Here is a 24,283-nt window from a genome sequence, read left to right as displayed (position 1 = left end):
AACTTGTGGGGCATCCCTACACCATGAAGGTAAAGCTTTGTGGAACAAAGAATAAATGTTTTCAGCCCCACAAAACCTACAGGTTGTCCACACTGAGTGGCCTTTGTGTTATTGTAAACTTCCACCCAAGGAAAGTTAATTCAAAACTGGGAATTACTGTATGTGTTCCAGAGTCTCAAACAAAAGGCAGCATGAACCAGTTGTAGGTCTTTGTTTTCCTTGTGCTACTGGACTGGTAGCTGTCCTTCAGATTGTGGGCCTTGGTATTTTAGTGTCACCTTTACTTCCCAATAAAAGATAGCTATGTACAGCTGGGCATAGTGGTACACAGTGAGGCCATCTCAAAAACAAAACAAAAAACCCCCAACAAATATAAATACACAAATCAGTCAGAAATTGTTATGTGGCAGAGCATGCCTGAAATCCTAGCACTTGGGAAGCTGATCCTTAGCTAAAGGTGAGTTAAGAGGTCAGCCTGGGGGCTGGGGAGATGGCTCAGTGGTTAGAGCACTGACTGCTCTTCCAGAGTTCCTGAGTTCAGTTCCCAGCAACCATATGGTGGCTCACAGCCATCTGTAATGGAATCTAATGCCCACTTCTGGTGTGTCTGAAGATAGCAATGGTGAACTCACATATATGAAATAAATAAATCTTAAAAAAGAAAAAAAAAGGTCAGCCTGAACTACATGAAAAACAAAGAGGATGAGATATGGTGGTTTCAAACTTGGGGCCTTGAAGGGCTCCTTACCTCTCTGACCTTCCACTTTACCAGTCTGGCTCAAATTATGACTGTAATTCTTTAGTGAAATTTAAAGTCTTTCTTCCCTCCCAAATCAGGACACACAATAACTGGCAACAGAGTCAGGTGTACAGTCTACATTTTATTATCTCCAAGTCACAATGCTGATCACAAATGTGCACCCTTTAAAACAGTAACAAAAAACAACACACATGGTGAAATCTTTGCAACTAAACACAGTGGACCAAGAGACAACTGTCACAGTGTCTTAGTCTGGGAATCTGGGCATGCTGCTGCCCACAGGCTTGAGGAGACATCTTCAGGTTTAAGGCAAAGGGAAGCCTATAAAAGGCACAACCACCAGCTACCCCTAGAAGAACCTCTTAGCTATCTCCTCTTTGAGGGTTACCCCCCCACCCCGACTCAAGAGTGGTTAGGCCAGCTGTAGGAGGGAAGAATAAAAACAGTGACATTACTAGAGAGAGACAGCCATCGCCTCAGGTGCTGTAGGAACTCTGGCAGGCACAGCGCTGTAGTAACAGACTTCCACAGGGGAAAGGGATGTAGTATGGTGCCATGAGAGGAAAAAAAGGGACAGTCTTTGCCCAGAAGGTGACTTGCTTCCTTAGGACTTAAGACTAGGTATAGTTACCTTCAGTTTGCAAGTACAGAGGCAGAATTTGGGGAAGGTACAGCAATAACATCTAAAAACACTTGTAGCAGGGAAGGCATGGAGAAGAACTGCAAAAGACAAGGCAGACAGACTGCAGGATACTGTTGTCTTTAGAGATTCATTGGTCCACAACTGGGAAGGAGATGTAGCAGGAGGGCTACAAAGAAAAGAAGCAGGGCCCATTAAATTCCACTTACCTCAAAGACAGCTCTGAGGACTCAGCAGTGCATTCCCCTAACAGTGCAGAGGGTCTCACTCCACCCTCCCTTCTCACAAAAGTGTCCAGTTTGTTCTCTCTCCCCACAGTAGAGATTCTGCCTCAGTGGAGGACTGAAGCCCATCAGAAGAGAGGTACTTTTGAAGGCTCAGATTTATAAAATCTAGATCCCAAACAAGGGGTCCTGCTCACTCACTCTGAGCTCTCCTCTACAGTGGGATACTGTGTGCAGATAGCTTCCACAGGGTTAGAGGAGTTAGAGACTAATGAAGTCCAATCACAAGGAAAAGGCCAGCTACTTTTACACTTGGTTGAAACATTCTCAATTATGTGGCATTGAGGGAGGAGTCACAAGGGAACCCAGAAGGCTAGTAAACTAAAATGAACTTGTTTCACGTAAAGTTAGGGCAGAGCAGGGAAAAGAAGAAAAAACTAAAAATATTAACTTAAGAAGGGTAAATCAAGCTTTAAAAAATAAACATTCAAACAAACAAGCAGGAAGGAACTTTTTTTGGGAGCAGAAGACACTTGAATTTCTGGGGAGAAAGTAAAAAACAGGCTTCTGAAGCCTGGGTTGTCCAGTCTTTGCTCCCTGAGTCCAGGCAGCTCAAGGGAGGAGTGGAGGTGGAAGGCAGCCACCTGTTTCTTCTCTCTCCAGCAGACCAGTCCTCAGAGAAAGAGGGCCTCATCCTCCGTCTGCTGGCAGGGCCACCCCACATCTTTGAAGCCCTCTGAGTAGTAGACAGCCAGCTGTATTTCTCTTCTCTCCTGAGTTTCCACCTTTCCTGTTCTATTGAGAGTTGAAAGAAGAACTGTGTGTCAGTTGGACCTATGACTATTTATATAAACCTTCTCAGGGGCCCATTTCTAAATAATGTGGTTTATTTGGCGCCAAGGATCAAGTCTTAAGACCTTGAACATGCTACACCCTAAGCTTCTAAATAATGTGCTTTAATGACCACAAAACAAAACAACAGCAATAAAAATATCCCAGAGTCAGGTGTGGTAGCCCACACCTGTAATTTGAGCAGGAGGAAGGAAAGTTTGAGGCTGGCTCAGGCTTCGCTTACCTCCTAAACCCACACACTCCCTCGAAGCCCTGTGGCAGCCCCACAGCCACTCTCTTCTACAGTCCTTACAATTGCCTTTTTTGGCTGTTACAAATTAAACTCATATTTTTTTCTTTTCTTTATCTAGTTTAGATTGGGCTCCTGTATTTTCATTCTGCAGTTTCCCAAGTGAAAAGATGAAGGTAGGAAAGACTTCTCTTTAATTCTGCCCAGTGCATTCATAAAACAAGTTCCCTGAAATAGCATTAATGAGGTGGTTTTATTAAGCACCTAGGTGTGAGCATTAGTCTTAGACTAAGAGTCACAGTGCATTGGGTACTTACATTCACATGATGTTATACTTAAAATAGTTGAAAACTCTTACTAACTGGAACCCCTGCTCACAACCTGAAATAATAAAGTTGGAAGTTGTTATCATATCATGTCATACAAAAGAAAAGAAAAGAAGGACTTCCACAGAAACACATCGAACAAGGAAGAGAAGAGAAACCCACTGGAGAAAGCATATGCTCGGAGTGTGGGAGGGAGCCATACCTCAGGTGGAGGGGGCTTGATGGAGACTGGCTGGGGAGTCCTCCGGGGTGGAGATGGCTTTGGCTGCACCTGCTGCTGGGCAGGGTTATAGTAAGTCACTCCTCCATACACCTGTGATGGAGCCTGGGACCCAGCAAGCCAGGATAAAAAAAATTAACCCAAATTATGAAAAACAGAAAATGTTAGCTAACTGTAAAAGCAAAAAGCACTGAAGAACTTTCATTTTTAAAAATATATATTTGGAAGGAAGGGGGGCAGGGGTGGAAGTATGTAGTGACTCCCTAATCAAAACAAAAAAACAACCAACCAACCAACAAACAAAACCAAGAGCCAATGGTTCAGCGAGATAGTCCTTCTACCTTAGACCACAGCCAAGTTCATCTGTAGCTTGGAGAAAGCCCCAGTGCTGATTACTTACTTGAAGCCTTGATTGGCCACATTTTGGCACCACACCAAGGTTGAACTGGTTCCCCCAACTCCTGCTGAACTTCCTACAGCTATCCACAGTGTGAAAAAAAAAAATTCCCAGTGCTAAGACTGGTAGCTTCAAACAGCTCACAGTTAGGGAAGCTGTGCTGAATGGTTTGGTGGCTGATGTGAATGTGGCTTTATATCGGAGAGATCACAGGCAAACCTGGCACTGCTGGCTATGATGTTTGAAGACCAATCTTTAACTTCTGATTTTATGTGTTCTTATTTGAGTGTTCTTGGACCATGTATAATGAAAGTGCTATCTGAATGAAAGAGCACCTGTCAAATAGCAGTGTTTTCTCTGTCAAATACTACAAGTCAGTTTTTCCTAATTATAAAAACAAACAAAAAAGAAGGTGGTGAAGGAAAAAAAAAAGCTAAGCAAGCCAGAGAACAGAACTCCTCCATGGCCTTTGCATCAGCTCCTGCCTCCAGGTTTTTGGCCTGACTTCCTTCAGTGAGAAACAGTGACTCAGTAGTGTAAAAAAAGTAGAACAAACCCTTTCCTTCCTAAGTTGCTTTTGGTCATACTATTGGTTTTGTTTCACAGCAATAGTAACCCTAACTAAGGCAGTGTCTGTGTGAGTGGATGTTCGTGCCTTCAGGGGTCACGAAAAAGTTAACAGATCCCCTCACGCTGGTGCTACTGCCAGTATGAGCAGCCTGCCATGGGTGACAGGACTGAGCCTAGGTCTTCTGCAAAAGCAGCAAGTGCTCTTAACCACTGAGCTATCTTTGCAGTCCCTGATTTCATTCTTTAGTGTCCAACTCTGCAATCATTCCATTACCTGACAACAGAAAGGCTGAGCTTAGTCTTGGCATTCTAGATGCCAGATGATATCAAGTGCCTGACTCAGGACAGGGATAAGATATGTTGTCCAGGAGAATACATTCCTTCATACTATAGTCAAATAAGTAACACATGGGGACACCCCAAAATATAATGCAAGATACTGATCCTTAAAGAAACTGAAGAGAAAGCCAAGCATGGTTTTATCAAGTCCTTCAGAGTCAAGAAGCCAAAAGTCATATATTCTAGGCCAAACAGGGCTACGGGAAGATTCTACCTTAAAACAGAACAAAACAACCTCCTCCAAAAAAAACCAAAACAAAACAAAAATCCAAACAGGGTCATGTTTGATGGCACACGCCCTTAATCCCATCACTCAGGAGAAAGGCTGGTGGATCTCTGTAAATTTGAGGCCAGCCTGGACTATATAGCAAGTTGCAGGTCAGTGAGGGCTACAAGTAAGATACCCTGTGTCAAAACAAGAAAAAAACCAAGAAACAGCTCTGAAAATAAGTAGTAACAGACATTACATAAGGTGTATTTTCAGTTCCTGACCACCAAGGGGCATCCTAGTGCCATGAAGGAGAATCAGGCATTGAAATGCTCTGAAAAAATTCTTTTAACATTCTATTCTCCCTTATCACAGTCCTGTCTGATTTAAAGAATGCAAGCCTAGAAACATTAGGTACTTTACCTGTGTGTTAGGATACAGATGAGGAGGTGGAGGAGGAGGCAGTGCTCCCGGAGCATAAGGGTAACTGGGGTTACCAAAATTCATGACACCTGGAGCAGAAAAGTAGGTAGGAGCAAGCAACTGCTGGGGTGGTGGCTGTCCTGGGGACATGGACACTGGTGGTGGGTAGAGACCCGGATTGGGTAGAGGTGCTGGTGATTGATGGGGGTGTAAACCTGGGCAAAAAAGGAAAACGAAAACTGTAGAGAACACCACTTTTATTTTGAGATGGCTTAACTCAGACTACAAAGCACAACAGGCTAGACGGCAATCCTTAACATGGGACTTAAAACTGAGTTTGCCGCATAAGCAGCCAGGGCAGTCAGCATCCAACAACATGACAATATTGAAAAGGCAGGGTTTGTAGAGTCCTAACCCAAATCCTTGCATGCTATACCACACAAGAGGAGTGCAAGCTTACCTGGGTGAGGAAGGTGCATTTCTGGCTGTACAATCATGCCCTGTGGGGGCAGTGGGGCAGGGCTGTCACCATGGGTATAGATTGGTCCCTGGAACTGCACTGCAAGATATATCAAGATTCTTATAAACCCTGACCCCCTGTAGACCTTTAAGGTTCTAAGTTTTTCATATGAAGAGAAAAGAAACTAGAAAATGAAGGGTGACCACTGTGAAGCCAGAGGGGAAATAAAAAGGTGGAAGACTTGGCACTAAACTCCCTTTAGAATGAAGAAAGGACTCACATGGATCATAGTAATGTCCCTCCATGATACTGATGTGCACAGGAGGAGCAGGGGGCTCTGGCACAGGCCTCTGCCGCTGGGATGAATAACGTTTAGCTCGACCACTCTGGACACCCTGAAATAGAAAGATCCAAAGGGTGATTCTCATATCAGCTCCGACCTGCTTTGTGCTGTATTACTTAGTACATGGCAGTTTTTAGTAAGTATGTATAAAATGCAATGAAAATTTTGATAAAAAATACCAGCATTTGAACCTAAATGCTCTACACTTTTGAGGTCCAAAACAGAACAAAATAAAACAAAACAAATAAAACAAAACCCCAAGAGTAACCAATGAAAAAACTGTTATCAAGAGATGATTTTGGCTCTAACAGACAACAAGCATGGCAGTCTGAATGAAGATGATCCAGATCTGAATACTAGGCCCCCAGATAGCAGAACTGTTTTGGAGGGCTGGAGAGATGGCTTAGTGGTTAAGAGCACTGACTGCTCTTCCAGTGGTCCTGAGTTCAATTCCCAGCAACCACATGGTAGCTTACAACCATCTGTAATGAGATCAATGCCCTCTTCTGGTGTGTCTGAAGACAATGACAGTGTACTCACATACATGAAATAAATTAATTAGAAAAAAGAGAACTGTTTGAGAAAGATTAGGAGGTAGGTCACTTAGGTATGCTTTGGGATTTCAAAAGACTGGGCCAGTCTAGGTGTGCTATCTCTGCCTCCTACTTTTGGATCAAGATGTAAACTCTCAGATGTAACCACTGCCACATCTTTGCTCTGTCATTATGCCCTCTAACCCTCTGGACCTGTAAGCCCAACTAAATGCTTTCTTTTATAAGCTGCTTTGGTCATGGTGTTGCCACACTAACTAAGGTCCAGGTGTGGTGGTGTACATCTTTAGTACTTGCAGTTGGAAGGCAGAGACAGACGGATTTTTTTGAGTCCAAGGGTGCCTAGTTTACATAGGAAGCTCTAGGCCAGCCAGAGCTAAATAGTGAGACTCTATCTCAGCACTTTTTCTTACAGCACTGGAGGCTAAATCAGGGTATCAAGTATTCTCTACCACCAAGGAGTACAGCCCCAGTCCTCCTCCTTCCCACTCCTGTACCATTTCTTCCATCCGGTTAAACTGAGGTGGAGGTCCTGATCCCATATGGATGTGGTTAGGCATACCTGTAATATACCAAAAAGTCACTGGTTGAGAACAGATAAATGTGAATAGGATTCAAAGGTACCATCAAGAAAAGAACAAGTGTATCATCCATCCTTTAAAACTGTCTGCTTAACTTGTTATTCTCTGTAGTCTTCATTGTCCTGGAACTCACTCTGTAGACCAGGCTGGACTCGAACTCAAGTTCTAGGGTATCCAATACCCTCACATGTAATGTACACATATCTACTCAGGTACGTGTGCATGCACACCCCTGCACACACAGACACAAAGTAAATAAATGTTTTAAACTATTTGCTGTCAATGGTAGCATTTGAAAATTACCTAAGATCTTTATTACAGCAACAAAGCCCTTAAAAAAGACTAGCAAATAAACTAAAACTGAAATTTTCCCTACTAAGTAAGGTATTTCCCTAAATAGAAACTTGGGGAGACTGTAACATATTATAACACATACTAGAAAATGCTGTTTCCTAACAACACTAGATATGAAAAAGAGATTATATTCTCTCTGGATAAAAATTATTTAGAATTAAGACATGGCTACGTGGTTAAGAGCACTCATGGCTCTTGCAAAGGACCAGGTTTGATTCCCAGCACCTATGTGGTGGTGTGGTGGTGGCTTAGAACCACCAGTAACTCTAGTTCATGGAATTCTATCCCCTCTTCTGGCCTATGGGAGCACTAGACACATATGTGGTGCACAAATATACATGCAGGCAAAAATATTCATATACATAAAGTAAATAAATCCCCCTAAAATAAATTTGTGTATATGCCCATCTGTATATGTGCTTTTAAGGAGGTCAAAGAGATAATTCAATGGTTTGTTTATGCTTGGCCCAGGGAGTGGCACATTTAGAAAGTGTGGCCTTGTTGGAGTAGGTATGGCCTTGTTGGAGTAGGTGTGCCACTGTGGCTGTGGGTATTAAGACCCTCTTCTCGCTGCCTAGAAGCCAGTCTTCTCCTAGCCCCCTTCAGATGAAGATGTAGAACTCTCGGCTTCTCCTGCACCATGCCTGCCTGGATGCTGCCCTGCTCCCATCTTGATGATAATGGACTGTACCTCTGAACCTATAAGCCAAGTCCAATTAAATATTGTCCTTATGAGAGTTGCTTGGTCAAGGTGTCTGTTCACAGCAGTAAAACCCTAACTAAGACAGGTGTTGACTCCATAAAGCTGGAGTTCCAGGCAGTTATGAGCTGCTTGATGCGGGTGCTATGAATTGACTTGGTTGTTTGAAAGAATATGGGCTTTTAATTACTGAGCCATTTCTCCAGCTCTCAAGCAAATAAATCTTACAAAAATAAAAATAAAATAATTGGTTTTAGTTTAAAATATGTTTTATAGACAGTCTCTCAAATATATGAGTAAAGTATTAGTATGAAAAGTATACTTCTCTGTCAACTCTAGGATCAATAGTTTACACTATTTTTGTTGCTCCTGAACTGGAACTGACCTGAAAGTCCCTTTTCTGACAACTAGCTCTTATGGTACCAGAAAGCAACACACAAGGTTCTTTCTAAAGGAAAGAAGCAAGCAACAATACCCAGCTAAGGCACCTATTAACCACAAGAATGACCAGCATGGAAAGGATAAACCAAGGGTCAGTACTTTCTAATTGGACTTAAGACCCACTCAATAAGAGGGAAATCTAGCCAACTACTCAAGGTAGTGAAGTCATGCATCTTGGAGAATATACAACCACCATTTTACTAAACCAGCATAATCCCTAACTACATTCTACATATTTGTCCTTATACCACAGATCAATGTAGTCTTGACCACCAATTAAGGACATTTGGCTTTGCAATAGATGAAGACCATTACAGAAAACCAAAACACAACCAATCAAAATGCAGTTTTAGAACTCAGTCCCAAAAGACACACCCAGAGAACAATTTCTACACATAAGGCTCAGGGATCACTGAAGAAGATGATATGAAAAGATTTTAAGAGCCACAGGATCAGGGAGTTTGCTGAGAGACTGTTTCTTAGTACCATCAGAAACTACACCCATAAATTCTCCCAAACATGAGCTGAACAAGGACAACAACAGACTTGCCAAAGTGGAGAGTGAAAAGCCTATCGGTCGTTAACCCTATACAAAGACCTATAGACAACTACGGGATGCTGGGAGCAGGTAAGTCTTCCTCTAGGAAGAGCACACCAATTGGTTATTCAGTACCAAAGACTGTCAGTCCTGAAAACATACACACAAGTAACATTTTTACAGACTGAGTAAGGCGAATAATTATGTCTTTATGAATATAAATATAGGGCTGGAGAGATGGCTTAGTGGATAAATGTACTGACTGCTCTTTCACAGGTCCTGAGTTCAATTCTTAGCAACCACATGGTAGCTCACAACCATCTGTAATGAGATCTGATGCCCTCTTCTGGTGTGTCTGAAGACAGCTACAGTGTACTTATAATAAATAAATAAATAAATCTTAAAAGGGAATACACACACACACACACACACACACACACACACACACACACACACACACAAATATATACACACACATACATATAACAATTAATGAAGCAGTTAATGAAAAGCCAGAAATTTCAAAGAAAGCAAGGAAGAATACAGGGAAGGATTTGGAAGGAGGAAAAATAAGGAAAAATCATGTAATTGTAATCTCAAAAACCAAAAGAAATAATAATTAAAAATAAAGTCACCTGTACCAAAATAGAGTGGCAAAATTCCCAGTGCTCATGAGAATTTCCAGTCTTTAAACCTGGCCTAAAGTGCTGGAGAGATGGCTCAGTGGTGAGGAACACTGGCTGATCTTCCAGAAGACCTTGGTTCAATTCCCAGCACCCACATGGCAACTCAAACATCTCTAATTTTATTCCCAAGAGATCTGATATCTTTTTCTGGCCTCTAATAAACACTGTACACACATGCTGCACAGACATAGGTGCAGGAAAAACACTTACATATATAAAAATAAAGTTTTAGGCTGGAGAGATGGCTCAGAGGTTAAGAGCACTGACTGCTCTTCCAGAGAACCAGAGTTCAAGTCTCAGAACCCACATGGCAGCCCATAACTGCCTGTTAACTTTCAGGGGATCTGTGACCTTCAGAGACATACATACAGACAAAATATGAATGCACATGAAATAAAAATAAATTATAAAAATAAAAAATAAAATCTCCAAAAAAAGGGGGAGCTTTTAAAAAATAAATAATATCTGCTAGCTACATGTGTTTATTTTGTTTGTTTGTTTTTGAGACAGGGTTTCTCTGATTGGCCTTAGCTGTCCTGGAACTCACTCTGTAGACTAGCCTGGCCTTGAATATAGAAATCTACTCGTCTCTGCCTCCCCAGTGCTGGGCTTAAAGGTATGTGGCACCACCACTCTACATGTATTTATAAAATTAATTAAGTAAGAGTTCAATTCTTTCTTCTAGCCACATTTCAAAACATACCAAAAAGCACCAGTATGATATATAGTTCCAGTAAGAAATCTGTCTCTAGAAGAAAGGATATTAAAAAGGATTTCCTTTTAGAACAAAATATCCAGATTCAAATTCAAATACATTTCTGCCTTCAAACATTTAACCACTGGCTGAGACAGTCCGAAGATGCTCACTTTTTGTACAGAGAAGAGGAAATTCATCCAATACTGAGGAGCAAAGTATTGACCGTCAGCAGTCTATATAAAGCCATACAGATTTGGGGACCACAGAAACGGCTCTGAAGACAAGCACACAAACCTATCAATCTATCCTGTTTGTTCTATTAAGGAGTAAGGGGCTGTCACACATTGCATTCCTGAGAGGTAAGTTCTAGTGACACAGTAAGATCTAGTCCCCAGCCTGGAATTCCTACCTCGAAGTTCCCGTGGCTGCAGGAATGAAGGCTGTCCTGGACTCCAATTTTGTTCTGCTATATTTAGCTGTGCCACATCCTGTTCAAGTCCACCGGTGGTGGAATCTACTGGAGTCTCCCAGTTCCCAGTCTTGGCAGCTGGAGGAGTAGATTCTGGGACTGTGGCAGCTGAATTGAGCCCTTCAGATGGAGCAGGGGCCTCCTCAGCAGCTTTGACTGCATCCCCAACTTTGGTCCGGGTTCTTCTTGCCCGGGAATAGGATTTCTTCTCAATAGGCCTGTCAGGAGCTGGTGGTGTGATGTCAGGTACAGCAGCTGGTGTCTCTGAGGCCACCTCTTCTTTCTCAGGACTTCCAAGCAATGGAGCATCTGGTTCTGGAGATGGATCTCTCATAGGAGTCTGCTCCAGACGCCGTGACCGGTAATTAGCTTCATGCTTAAGAGTCTCACCAGACCGGCCACCATGCTGCCCACCAACCTCCACAGGCCTAAAACTAGTACGACCTTCCTTGAAGCCCCCAGATCGAGAATAATTCCTGGATGCAGACATGCGGCCAGTACCTGCTGCATTCCTGTTAATAAATGTCCTAGGTGGTAGGTTGCCCCCAGGACCCTGGTGGCGATGGGATTTGCTTGATCGATCACCAATCCAGTTTGGATCTCTTTGTGGGGGACTTCCAAATCTGAAACAGTAAAATTATTAAGAAAAACAAACAAAAAAGAGACCTCCACAAACAAACACAACAAAAAAGCAGTCAGGGAAATGTTTCATATCCCATAGTCAGTTACTTAAAAGATTAGAAAGGCTCCTGAACTTTCTTACCGAGGTTTCCGGATTCTTCGGGGTTTGATGTCATCAGGATTGTGAGCAGACCGAATGTCATAGCCATAAAGTGCAATTAGCTCCTGTCGAGATTTTGGAGCCTGTTCATCCTCACGGAACTTATCATGCTCCCAGCGACCCTCATCTTTCCATAGCTTTCGCTGTCGTCCCTTGGGTCTGGACCAAACCAAGCAGAGGTGTTTTGAAACAATTAATACTTAGAAACGATCTCTCTATTAGAATGTAGCCTATAAAAGCTTCCTATCTCAGGAGGCACAGATGAACGCGGTTGAAGTGTAATGACCAAGGCTCTGGGGACACCTGGTCTAAATCTGGATCCTAGCTCATCTACCATCAACAGTCACCAAATCCTTCCTTTTTTAAAGACATGGTCTCACCATGTAACTTTGGCTGGCCTGGAACTCACCTCTCCAGATCCCTCCTGCCTCTTCATCCTGAGAGCTGGGATTGGGCTGCACAGCACCACACCCACCTCTTTTCGCTCTGTGAGACAAGGTCTCATTAGGGAACCAACTGGCCAAAAGCTCACAACCATCCCGCTTCCGACTCCTGAGTGTGGGAACTGCAGGTGTGGGCAGCATGCCTAGCACCGAGCTACTGAGCACTGTGAGCTTCATTTCCTAATCAGTAGTACTCATCTTAAAATGCTCTGAGTAGTAAAGAAAGCAGTGCAGGCAAAGAGGTCAGCAAAGGATGACATACAGTAAGACTAAGCACAGTAGCCAGCAGCAGGAAAGCAGAAAATGGCTGTTACCGGACTTCCTCTTCCTGAGTTTGTCCTCGAAGATCATGCTCAAAGAAGAGCCCTTTCCTGGGAATATATGCTGGATTTTTCCGATCTTCATCATCATCTAAATGCTTAGGGCCTTTTTTACCCACTTTGTTCTCCACAGGCTCTGTGCTCTCCTGGAAGATAAGGGCCTCCTTACTCTTCCAAGGAGTTGAGAGGCCCTGTGCCTGCCCCCAAGGGAAGGGCTGTGCTGTGTGCTGACCTGGCCATCCCCACTTTGTCTCTCTCCAGTCACAGCGCCTTTAGACTCAGGCTTTTCTTCTCCCTTCTCTTTTGCAGAGGAATCAGCAGCATCATTAGCTTCCGATTTCAGCTCCACTTTGGAATTCTCCTCTTCACTGTATTCTTCTTCACCCTGAAAAGGGATCCTTGTTAATTATAGAGATAAGATCTTAATAGTACATTTTTATTTTCTATTATTTTGAGAAATATTTCCTGACAGACTTTACTAGAGGATTAGAATAAAAACAAGCACAGCAAGTATGGTGGCTCATGCTTATAATTCTAGCACTTGGGATGTAGAGACAAGACCAGCGTACAAGGTCATTTTTCATATTAAGTGAGACCAACCTGTGCTATACGTGACCCTGTCACACAACAAAAAACATGGGCTGAGGAGATAGTTCAGTTGATAAAGTGCTTGCCACACAACCTTGAAGACCTAGGTCTAGTACCCACATACAAAGCCAAGCATGGTGGTACACACCTGCAATCCTAGAGCTCAAGAGACTCAGAGGGATTCTTGGGTTTTGTTGGTTAGCTAACCTGCCTTAACAGAGGAGCCTCTGGTTCTGAGAGACCCTGCTGAAAAAAAACAAAGCTCCTAAGGAATGACACCAGAGCTTGTCCTCTGGCCTCTACATAAACTAAATAAAAAATAAAACAAACATTACAAAGGCTGGGGTTATTATCTCTGTGGCAAGGCAGCATGCACATTTAACCCTAACCCAACAGTCCTAACCAAACTTCTACCACACCCATCTTCCAAGACTGTACTCTTTATGTTATGACACCCGTACTGAATTTCCTACAGTACAAGATTCCTAGAGAAAACAATCCAAGTAACATCATAAAATTATGAGATTTTTATCTGGAAAATCTTAAGAGAACAACTGCTGTGGAATGAAAAATGTCTGAATACTCTTTCTGAACCATATGTGCCCCTCCCCCCTTTTGTCTTGGCTGTCCGTGAACTTGCTATGTAGTCCAGGCTGGCGTCAAACCTGCCTCTGCCTCCTGGTGCTAGGATTAAATGCATGAGTCACCACACCTGGCTTTTTTTCTTTAACAGATTAAGTTTGAATGGTTCAGTTCCTGACAAAGAATATTAGATCTCTCCATTTAAAAAAGGAAAAAAAGGTATCATTAGGACACTACAATGTGACAAGAAATGAAGTTATGGCTAGGTCCACACAGAAAAAAGTGATAGTTTTTAAATAGATAGGGTCATACCCTCTCCCCCATTCTCTCTAGATTTGGTGCTAAGGAGACAGAACAGTAGATTACATAGGGAGGTTTAAAGAGCTATAAGAATGGAAAGTAATGGGCTGAAGGGAAGGTGGTTTAGTTACCAGTCATGTGTTCCCTCTACCAGTGTGTACACTGGTCTCTTGTTCTCCTACTGTGTCTGGCACCTAGCCCAAACCTGACCTCCCTCTCACTTCAGGCTCAGTCTAGTCCCAGGAATCTGGTCAGAAATAGTCCTGACTGGGTTAGAAGCTTTCAGTGTTCTGCACTTAATCCAAATAAAGTTAAACTTGCCTAAGTGACCTAGACAAACAAGCCAATTACTCTCTCTTCCCATTCTTTCATTTCTGCTTACATTCCAAACCACTCAACATCTGGATATTTTGTCCAAGGTGTTTAGAGTGAGAATTCTCAGAAAAGTGATGGAGAACTAAAGGAGCTTAACCACAACAATCTAATTTTTATTAGGGTTAACAAGCACCATGACTTTTTCCATCCTCTGTAGTTACATTGTTTCCCTGTGCAGGATGAGAGGACCTTAATCATTCACAACTTTCCTCAATCCCAGGGTGTGGAGCAGACAAGATAAAAACTTGCTTGCTGACTATACACGATGCTACTTCATTATGCTATTCTACTCATATGCTCTCTGAATTTTAACTTAAAAAATATTTGCTTTTATTCTATACATATATGTGCACACCTGAATGTACCACATGCATGCAGAAACCTGTGGCTATAAGAAGTCATAAAATCCCTTGGACCTGAAGGTGGACATGAGCTGCCATGTGGGTGGGGTGCTTGCAACAGAACCAAGGACCTCTAGGAAAACAGTAATTGCTTTTCCTTGGTTTTTTCATGGCAGTTTTTCTGTGTAGCCTCAACTGGAACTAGCTCTGTAGATCAGGCTGGCCTTGAACTCACAAAGATCTGCCTGCTGCTGCCTCCTAAGTACTGGGATTAAAGGCGTACACCACTACCTGGATGTAGTGAGTGGGTTTTTTTGTTTTGTTCTTTAAGATTTATTATCATTATTTATTTATTTGTTTGTGTGTGTGTGTGTGTATGTATGTATGTATGTATGTATGTATGTATGTATAGGAGTACACTGTAGTTGTCTTCAGACACACTCCAGAAGTGGGCATCAGATCTCATTGCAGATGGCTGTGAGCTACCATGTGGTTGGTGGGAACTGAACTCAGGATCTCTGGAAGAGCAGCCAGTGCTCTTAACCGCTGAACCATCTCCCCAGCCCTATGGGGTTTTTAACCTTTAAACCACTGAGTTTCCTACCCAACCCTCTGCCCCCACCCTCCTTTTTCTTTCTCTCTCTCACTCTCTCAGCAGGGTCTAACTATATAGCTGAGGCCAGCTTTGAATCCAAGAGCTGAATTTACAGACACATGACCATATCTAGGTAATTTAAAGATTTAAAAAGACTTTGCTGTTTGAGTGATGTTTCTGTACACTTTGTGAAGATGTTATGTCTCAGTCTTTCCTTGCCTGCCCAAGGCATCTTTTGATTGGTTAAAAGAGAAAACCTATGGCCTATATAGCAAAAGGCAGAATAGTAAGATCAAACATGAGTTGGAGGAAAGAACTCAAGGGAAAAGGGGGTGGAGGGAAGTTGTCACCTAGACTCAGAGAGTTGGATATATGAAACTGAAGAGAGTTAACCAGCCATGTGACAGAACATAGATTAGTATAAATGAAATAAGTTACGAGCTAATTAGGAATAAGCATAGCTTAAGGTCTAGGCATTAACAAATAAATAAACCTCTGTGTCATTCATTACTCTGGAACTGGGGTGGGCACCAAAAAAAAAAAAAAAAAAAAAAAAAGCCTAACTGTTACAAATAGAACTATTAATGAGGGAACTTTGTTTTATACAGCATTCTCTTTAGGCTGTAATGGAATGTCAATGAGAAAACTTGTACATTCCTATTGAGAAACTAATTTTGCTGGGTATAATGATGCACACCTTTGATTTAGAGTTTAGGAGGCAGAAGCAGGTACACATGTCAATCTGGAGCTAACCATGTCTATACATAGTGAGTTCCAGGCCAACCAAAACTATAAAGTAAAATCTAATCTTACACACAAACACAAATAAACTAATTTTGTTTACTGAGCAAAACAAAACAGTGTAGTGTTGAGGAGACTCCAAAATAGACTCAAAGCCTGCTATATATCCTACCCACCCACAATAATAAATGTCAAAGATGTGTGCACGTTTCTGGAGGCTAGAAAAGGGTATGAGAGTCCCTAGAGCTAAAGTTACAGTGGTTATGAGCCACCCAAAGTGGGTCCTAGGAACTGTGAACTGAACTCAGGTTCTCTGCCTCTTAACTGCTGAGCCATCTCTCAAGCTCCATATCTTAAAGAATGCGTTTATTACTAATACACTAGGAAATGAAGCACACTTTCTTCAACAGGTTATGACTAACTCACAGCCAGACCAAGTGCTCTAGATGTGTCCTCTCAGTCGGTGCCCACAGTCTCTGAGAAAGTCATGGATATGGAGGCACACATACGGCTCTACTTGCAGCTTTATGAAAGGAGACTTATATTCCTATGTACTATTCAGAAAAGCCTAGGTGGAGAGAGCCCAAGTTCAGTTAGCAGTTCCTAGGACCCACTTTGGGCTGCTCACAACCATCTGTAACTTTAGCTCCATGGGCTCTACACCTTTTCTAGCCTCCAGACACTTCCATACTGGATCAGCTCAGCTTGTTTCTTTTTGTTTCCCCAGTGCCACCATTCCTAAGTTCACTTTACTTTTCCATAGACTTTAAGTAGTATATGATGACAGATGGTGCTTTCTTATTTAAAGACAGTAATAAGAAGCTTTTTTTTTCTGAGAGAGAGAGAGAGAGAGAGAGAGAGAGAGAGAGAGAGAGAGAGAGAGAGAGAGGTCATAAATTTGGCCAACAATTCTATTATGAGATTCTTTCCCTAACTTTGTTTAGAGTTCCCTGTCCTTTAGCTTATTTATATGGAATATTATATTTTTAAATTTACCTATTTCACTCCAACATTGCACCTCTGGGATGAAGCCATTTTTCATGATGTATAATCTTCACATGTTCCTGAATTTGGTTTGCAAGTTTGAGATTTTCTGCTTTTATATTCATCTGAGAAAGTGATCTGTTGTTTTAAATTATGTCTTTATCTGGTTCTGATACCAGGATTATTATACTGGTTTTATAGACTGAATTTGGCAGTGTTCCTTCTCTTTCTATTTATGGGATGACTTAAGGATTGGTAGATCTTCCTTAAAAGTTTGAAAGAATTCAGCAGTGAATCCATCTAGTCCCAGGCTTTCATTTTAGGGGAGATGTGCTGGCTAGTTTTATATCAACTGGTAATAATCTAAGAAAAGAGAACCTCAATTGAGAAAGTACATCCATAAGATTGGTAGGCTGTAAGGCATTTTCTTAATTAGTGACCAATGGGGGAGGGCCCAGTCCATTGTAGGTGGTACCATCATTGGGCTGGTGGTCCTGGGTTCCATAAGAAAGAAGGTGGGATGGAGAGATGACTTGTCAGTTAAGACAACTAGCAGCTCTTCCAGAGGTTCTGAGTTCAATTCCCAGCAATCACACGGTGGCTCAACCATCTGTAATGCCCTCTTCTGGTGTGTCTGAAGACAGCTACAGTGTACTCACATAAATAAAATAAATAAATCTTAACCCTTGTATGTGAAACACTAAGAAAGAAAACAAAAAACAAAACAAAACTAAACCCGGAAAGAAGGCTAAGCAAGCCATGAGGAGCAAGTCTTTCTGCATCAGTTTTGAGTTCCTGCCTTAGCTTTCCTCAGTGAACTGTGACTGGGGATATGTGAGCAAAAAGCCTCTTTCCTCCCCAAGTTGCTTTTGGCCACGGTGTTTCATCATAGCAATAGTAATCCAAAGACAGAATAGTTTGATTAGAGCCAAGAATTCTGCAGTTTTCCTCAGTAAATGCCTGACATCTCCAATACACTAGGGTCTTCACTACAACTGAGGCCTTTGCAGCAGCAAGCACTCGTCTTCCAAGGCTTCAATGTAGGGAATCTGGCTTCAGTGGCTTTCTTGAACCTAACTTAGTACAAGCTTCTGGTGAATCCTTATCTGACCAACTCTTCTTAAAACAGAAGGCTTTTTTTCCTATCTTACAAAGTAAAAACGAAGAACTGTCTTTGCACATACCTTCCCTTCTCACCTCTAAGTAGTCATTGGTTAAAACAGGTCTTTCTAAACAGGTGATGGTGGCAAAGACCTTTAATCCCAGCACTTGGTAGGCAGAGGTAAGTTTGAGGCCAGCCTGGTACACATATTAAGTTCTAGGATTAATGGTGTATAGCACCTGGCCTAAATTACCTTTTGACCTAGCTTTCCTTTCAGTCAAAATGTTCTTTTCTTATACTCAGTACTGATTATACCCACAGACTATCACGTGCTAGGCAGGTACCCCTTCCCCCCTATTGAGCTACATTCCCCTGCCCTTTTGTATTTTCTTTATTCATTTATTTTTGTTTGTTTTGTCTAAGATGTATATGTAAACGATGGCTGTCCTGGAAACAGCTGTGTAGATCAGGATAGCCTCAAACTCAAGAGATCCCCTTTAATCTTGTATCTGCCTCTTACGTGCTGAGATTAAATGTATGCACCACCATGCCTGGTCTTAATGATATCTTTATAAAAAAAAAAGGTTTCTTGGAGGATTCTGAATAATCTTTTTGGTTGTTTTGCAATACTGGCAAGTAAATACTGAGCATTCTATCACTGAGCTATAACTCCAACCATTTTTTCAAATTTTAATTCTGAAGCCTGGTGTGGAAGGATATGCTAAGGCAGAAGCAGGTGGATGTCTGTGAGTTCAGGGACAGCTTGATCTACAAAGCAAGTACTAGGCCAGTATACATAGTGAGATTCTGTCTCAAAATAAAAAAAAGAATCTGAAACAAGATCATTCTGCACTGCTTGGCTGGCCTTTTCAATCCTCCTGCTTCGACCTCCTAAGTATCTGAGATCACAGGTGAGGTCCACCATATCTGGCTCAGCAACATAGTTTATTTCTTTTTAGACCTCTGCAAGGAATGACAGCTTCTGGACAGCAAACCCCAAACCTTTAGAGATTTATAACAAAACTGTGTTAATAAGGTGTATCTTAAACTTCCAACTCTAACCAAATAAACAAAAGCACCAACACCATAAGGATGTGTATAGTGTTAAACACTGGTTTAGGAGAAAGCAGAGATCTAAATAGACACAAGAACGGGAAGACCCTGAAATAGCCAACAGTTGCTGACTGCTGAGAACAGGAGAGACTACCATGAAACTAGAAGTGCTTACTTTACAAGCTGAAAGGGTCAAACTAACTCAGCCGTCAAGGCTCCCTTCTAGAACATAACAAACATGGAGGAAATACTACTGAAAAGAAAATCAAACTAAACAGCATGGGAAGTTCCTGAACAAGCTGGGGAGAGGAACAAAAGCAAGAAACCTCAGAAAGCTTCCCTTATTTTTCTTTTCTTTCTTTCTTTTTTTTTTTTCTTTTTTTTGCATCCCTTATCTTTCACATGTCACAGGAGAATTCAAAGAGGAAACTCTGTGAAGTTAGAACGAGGCATCCTGAAGCACACTTTCTCTTAGAGGCTTAGTTATGAAAACAAACTTATACTAAGATGGATAGGTAATGGCTGAAGAGACATTTCAGCAACTAAAAGTTGTTCTTGCAGAGGATCCAGGTTCAAGTCCTAACACTCACCTGGAAACTCACAATTTTCAATACCTCAAGTTCTAGGGGAACTTCGAGTACACTAGTTATACATGTGATACACATACATACATGTAGGTAAAACATTCATACATACAAAGTAAATAAATCTTAAATAACAATTATAAAAGCAAGGCAGTGGTGGCCCATTTAACCCCAGCACTCAGGAAGCAGAGGCAGGCAGATCTCTGAGTTTGAGGCCAGTTTGGTCTTCAAAGCGATTTCCAGGACAGGAAGGGCTAGAGAAACCCTGTTTAAAAACAAACAAACAAATGAACAAACAAACACAAAAATAATTATGCCTTAAGTCTGCCTCTTTGTGATCTCTGCATACATAGGGACCCTTTGGTGAACGGTTTGTCTTTAGGAACACTCTAACACTCTACTTGAAAGCCCTCAATAACTACATGAATAAAAGGTCTCCCATTCACTGACAAGAATCTTACCATTAAGAAAAATAGATCCATGCTCACATATACTAAAATTGGAACGATACAAAGAAGATTAGCATGGCCCCTGCACAAGGCCAGCTGGGAGATCCTGTCTCAAACAAAACACAGACAAACTACTGAGTAAAGGCAGTGAGCATGCTCTTCTCTTACACCTTTTACCTTGTACTCTCCTTAATTGATTTTTATCCGTTTGGGATAATTTTTAGTTGTTTTGCTGTTCCCTTTCTTTCCCTTTTTCTTTTCTTTTTTTTCCCTTCCTTCCTTTCTTGACAGGGTTTCTCTGTGTGGCTCTGGCTATCCTGGAACTAGCTCTATAAATTAGTCTGGCATCAAATTCTGAGAGATTCACCTGTCTCTGCCTTCTACTGGAACAGAAGTTGTATGCCACCATGCCCAGCTTCATCCTTCTTTTCATCAATAACCTCAACTTACTTTGCCCCATTCTGATTTGTCCAAAACTCTTTGCTATCAAGGATTCTGGAGCATTTGAGTAGAATCCCTTCAAAGCTTTTAGGAGAGGATCCTCAGGCTGTGTGTATATATATATACACACACACACACACACACACACAAACATGTTTTTGCAGGTAAAACATAAAACAAAATAAAAAATTCTAAAGTTTCATTTCCCAGGATGGCCTTGAACTTGAAAGAATCTTCCTGCCTGACTCCTAAAGGCTAGATTTTGAACAGTATCGCTGTGCAGAAATGTGCACATGTGTAAACACTCATGGAACTCAGAGAATCAGATATTCTTCCCCAAGAAAGGTGTCTATTGCAGTTTCTAAGTCTCTCCGTGGTTTGGAGCTCACTGCGAAGGCAAGACTGTTTGGCCGGCAAGCTCCATAGCTGTTTCTGCTTTCCCCAGCACTGGAATCACACATACCATCACAATTCTAGGGACTGAATTCAGACCCTCTTTATCAACTGAGCCATCTCCCGAGCCCTTACTTAAATTTCTATTTAGCTGAGTTGGTTTCTGTGCCACATGCTTTTGTTTCCTCAGCTTTTCTAGTGTATTATTTTCTTTTGTGCAACTTCCTAAAATAGGAATTCTGAAATAATGCTTACTGTTATCTCCTAAAGTGTAACAGGGTAAGACAGTCAAAATTCTACAATATTTATAGGATAAGGGCCGAGGTGGAACACTCAGTGATAAGGTACTCTTCTTGCATGTACTGACCCGCAGGCTCACCACACAGCATAACAAAACAAAGGAATCCCAAAACCTAAATAATGCAACAAACATATCCATACACCAAATCCTAGATCCACAATCTAGTTCTTCCTGAATATAACCCTATCTACAAAACACAAAACTCAGGAGTCTGTTTAACATTGCCTGGACCAAAAAATTCAACAACTATTTTATTCTGACAGTATCTACAATTTTATATCCTATTAAACAAAGTTTATAACATGTTGTCTACCTTGGAAAACAATCCACAAACATCAAAAAGCTCCATCTATGAAATAAGGGATGCATTTTTGCACAAACTACTCAGAACTCCGTCCTTTCAAGTATTCAAATACTTGAAATACAAGGATGGGGAGTTAGTCAAATGGCTGTCTTCTCAACCTAGACAGTACACTGTCAAATACCCTGTAGAGGATTTCAGCATTGTATTCTCTGATTCAGAAACTCACTTTCTTCACTAAGAATAAATCAACTATGTGTAACCTGTTGCTTCAAGTTGCTGTCATTAATTGGGCAAGACTGGGATTAAAGACATGCACCACCATCACCTGGCCTCTAAAAGACTTTTAAAAGCACATACGAAGGGGACAGGGGATAACATTTCAAATGTAAATACAGAGAGTACCTAATTAAAAAAAAAAGCACACACGAAGAATGTACAAGCAGAGAAACAAGTCAGGGAATTTTTGTACCACACAGATGCAGGTTTTTAAAAGACATTTTATGACTTATGCCACAAGGAAAAAAAAAAATCTATCATACTCACTTCTGAATCTTCTGCACTTTCATAATCCGAAAGAACAGCTGAAAGGAAAAGACAAATTATGTGACAGAAGAAAAAAATATATATAAACGTTTATTACTACATTTCTGACAGCTCGCTTTGGGCCAGGCAAACATTCTCACTTAATTTGGATGCAGCAACTTTTGAGGCAGATATAATTATAGTTTCTGTTTACAAATGGAGAAGTCTGTGCTGTTGTCAGGTGGTACTCTTAAGACACCACAATGTGCCCAATCTGTCACCTTCCAAAAAGGAACCAAACAAAACAAGTATGCTCATAATCGCTATGACACAAACACCACTCCCTGGCACACTCTCCAAAACTCCCTAACAATTTGAGAGAAACCCAATGTAAGATATTTTGTCTTAAAAAAAAAAGATATTTTGTCTGTTTTTTTTTTTTTCAGAGCTGAGGACTGAACCCAGGGCCTTGTGCTCTACCACTGAGCTAAATACCCAGCCCCCCCAATAAAGATATACGGGCCCCTATTCACAATGAAGTAAAATCACTCACCATCTCCTTCCATGCCATCCTCACTCTCCTGAGAGGAAGAAGATAACACAGGTTAGAGCAGTGATTTCCAGACATACGGGGCCCACCCGAAAATAAACGTAAGGGACAGTGAAGAATCAACACAAATGGTTGGATAGGAATATGAGGAAAGGTAAAATCTTCAGAAGTCAAATCAAGAACGGCGTTTCTCTACATCCCTAGCCCCAGTTTCCGTGTAAACACTACACGTCCTGAGCTCAGAAACCACCCAGTCCTTCTACCCTGAGGCTCTGGGTGGATGCAAATTTGCAGCGGGATAACCTTTCCCTCAAACCGGAGGTCCAGCGTCTCAGCACCTACACCCCGCCCCCTGCCGGGTCGCCGCCGGGCAGGCGCTCACTCACACACTCAGACTCCTCTGCGCTCTTGGCGCCCCCGCTCTCCACCCGCCGCAGATGAAGGCCCCCGCCGCGGCCGCCGCGCTGAGAAGGCAGCGAGCCACTGCCGCCGCCTCCGGCGCTCCCGCTGCAGCTACCGCCGCCCCGTGCCGGAGAGCCGCTGTCGGAACCCGAAGCACCAGATTCTTCGTCCTCAGTGTCCTGGGAAGCGCGCTGCCGCCGCCGGTCCGCCATCTTACGGAGAACGGCCACCGCTGGTCAGCTCCTTACGCACCACGCCCGTCGCAGAGGCTGCTGGGAAGCTCGAGGGGAGTCCCGGCGTGCTTCACTTCCAGGACGGACCGCCCTTCTTTCTGTGGGGCGGGGCCTGCGCGCTGCGGCACGTTTTCTGGAGAGCGAGATTACGTCTGTCGGTGATGTAAGGAGGCGTGGCTGAGCGCTTTATTTCCCCTGGGCGGGAGGAGGGCGCGGGGGACCGGGCTCTTGCATCCTCTGCGGGTTCTTAGCTCGGCCATCTTGGACTTTTCCTTGGGGAAGGTTTCGACCTGCTATAGCTCCAGTGCGACGTTGGAGCTAATGCGTGATTTTCGTTTTCCATGAATTCTAGACGGAACATTTTCCTGTATTCTCGTGGTAAAAATCACGAATCCAGGTGAAAAAGCCTTTAGACTCGCGTCAGTTTCCAGTCTAAATTTAGGGGGAAGGAGAAACTGCAGTGGAGACAGGACTTAATATTGCGGTGTTTCCTATGTGTATTCAAAATTCCCTTTCTCCGTGTTTCTTCCCAACCTAGTTATTACATTTTGAGAACTGCAGGTTGGGAGGACACTAGTCTTACACGATTTTAAAACTTAGGGCTGGATCATCCTCGACTAGTTAATAGGCCAGTTTTGGACCGACCTCCTCTCCTATGTTTAGAGGTGTTAGTAGAAACCTGGTGCGTTACTCCACAGAGAACGCTTTGGGTATGCACTTATCAACAATGAGAACTCAGCACAACTACCTTGTAACAACATAGTTTGTGAGCTAACTTTATTACTGCATAGTTTATTGTTAATATACATCAAATTGCTGAGTGACAGGATTCTGAGCTGCTTTCATAAATAAAGACCTCACTGCTTACCAGATCTATAAACAGTATGAGAC

At 42.3% G+C, this 24,283-nt stretch overlaps 1 protein-coding gene across 2 annotated transcripts; it reads right to left on the bottom strand.

Moving 5' to 3' along the window:
• Nucleotides 1-868: 868 nt before the first annotated feature.
• On the bottom strand, nucleotides 869-23,414 carry CASC3 (CASC3 exon junction complex subunit). 2 transcript variants are annotated; one of them, XM_080922638.1, is made up of 15 exons: nucleotides 23,144-23,395; nucleotides 22,761-22,788; nucleotides 22,229-22,266; nucleotides 12,785-12,937; nucleotides 12,547-12,698; nucleotides 11,772-11,948; nucleotides 11,510-11,631; nucleotides 10,949-11,323; nucleotides 7,040-7,104; nucleotides 5,929-6,043; nucleotides 5,649-5,747; nucleotides 5,189-5,403; nucleotides 3,234-3,356; nucleotides 3,023-3,086; nucleotides 869-2,419 (listed from the first exon to the last, which is right to left on the bottom strand). In XM_080922638.1, the coding sequence occupies exons 1-14, from the start codon at nucleotides 23,369-23,371 to the stop codon at nucleotides 3,063-3,065; spliced, it is 1,914 nt and encodes a 637-aa protein (XP_080778764.1). In that variant the 5' UTR covers nucleotides 23,372-23,395; the 3' UTR covers nucleotides 869-2,419; nucleotides 3,023-3,062. The 2 variants fall into 2 exon arrangements, with proteins under 2 accessions (XP_080778764.1, XP_080778765.1); XM_080922639.1 differs by having other exon boundaries at nucleotides 10,949-11,631; nucleotides 23,144-23,414.
• Nucleotides 23,415-24,283: the final 869 nt, after the last annotated feature.

This window comes from Micromys minutus, assembly GCF_963924665.1.
Source record: "Micromys minutus genome assembly, chromosome: 10".
NCBI lineage: Eukaryota > Metazoa > Chordata > Mammalia > Rodentia > Muridae > Micromys > Micromys minutus.
Note: the sequence above shows the minus strand (reverse complement) of the source record. Positions and strands in the feature narration are given on the sequence as shown.

Excerpts from the sequence above, each read along its gene's own strand:
- CASC3 (XM_080922639.1), bottom strand. The coding sequence starts at position 23,371 with ATGGCGGACCGGCGGCGGCAGCGCGCTTCCCAGGACACTGAGGACGAA. Across the intron at positions 6,044-7,039 it reads TTAACCGGATGGAAGAAATG|GGTGTCCAGAGTGGTCGAGC; the intron begins GTACAGGAGTGG and ends TTTCTATTTCAG. Across the intron at positions 3,357-5,188 it reads ATCTGTATCCTAACACACAG|GCTCCATCACAGGTGTATGG; the intron begins GTAAAGTACCTA and ends GCTGGGTCCCAG.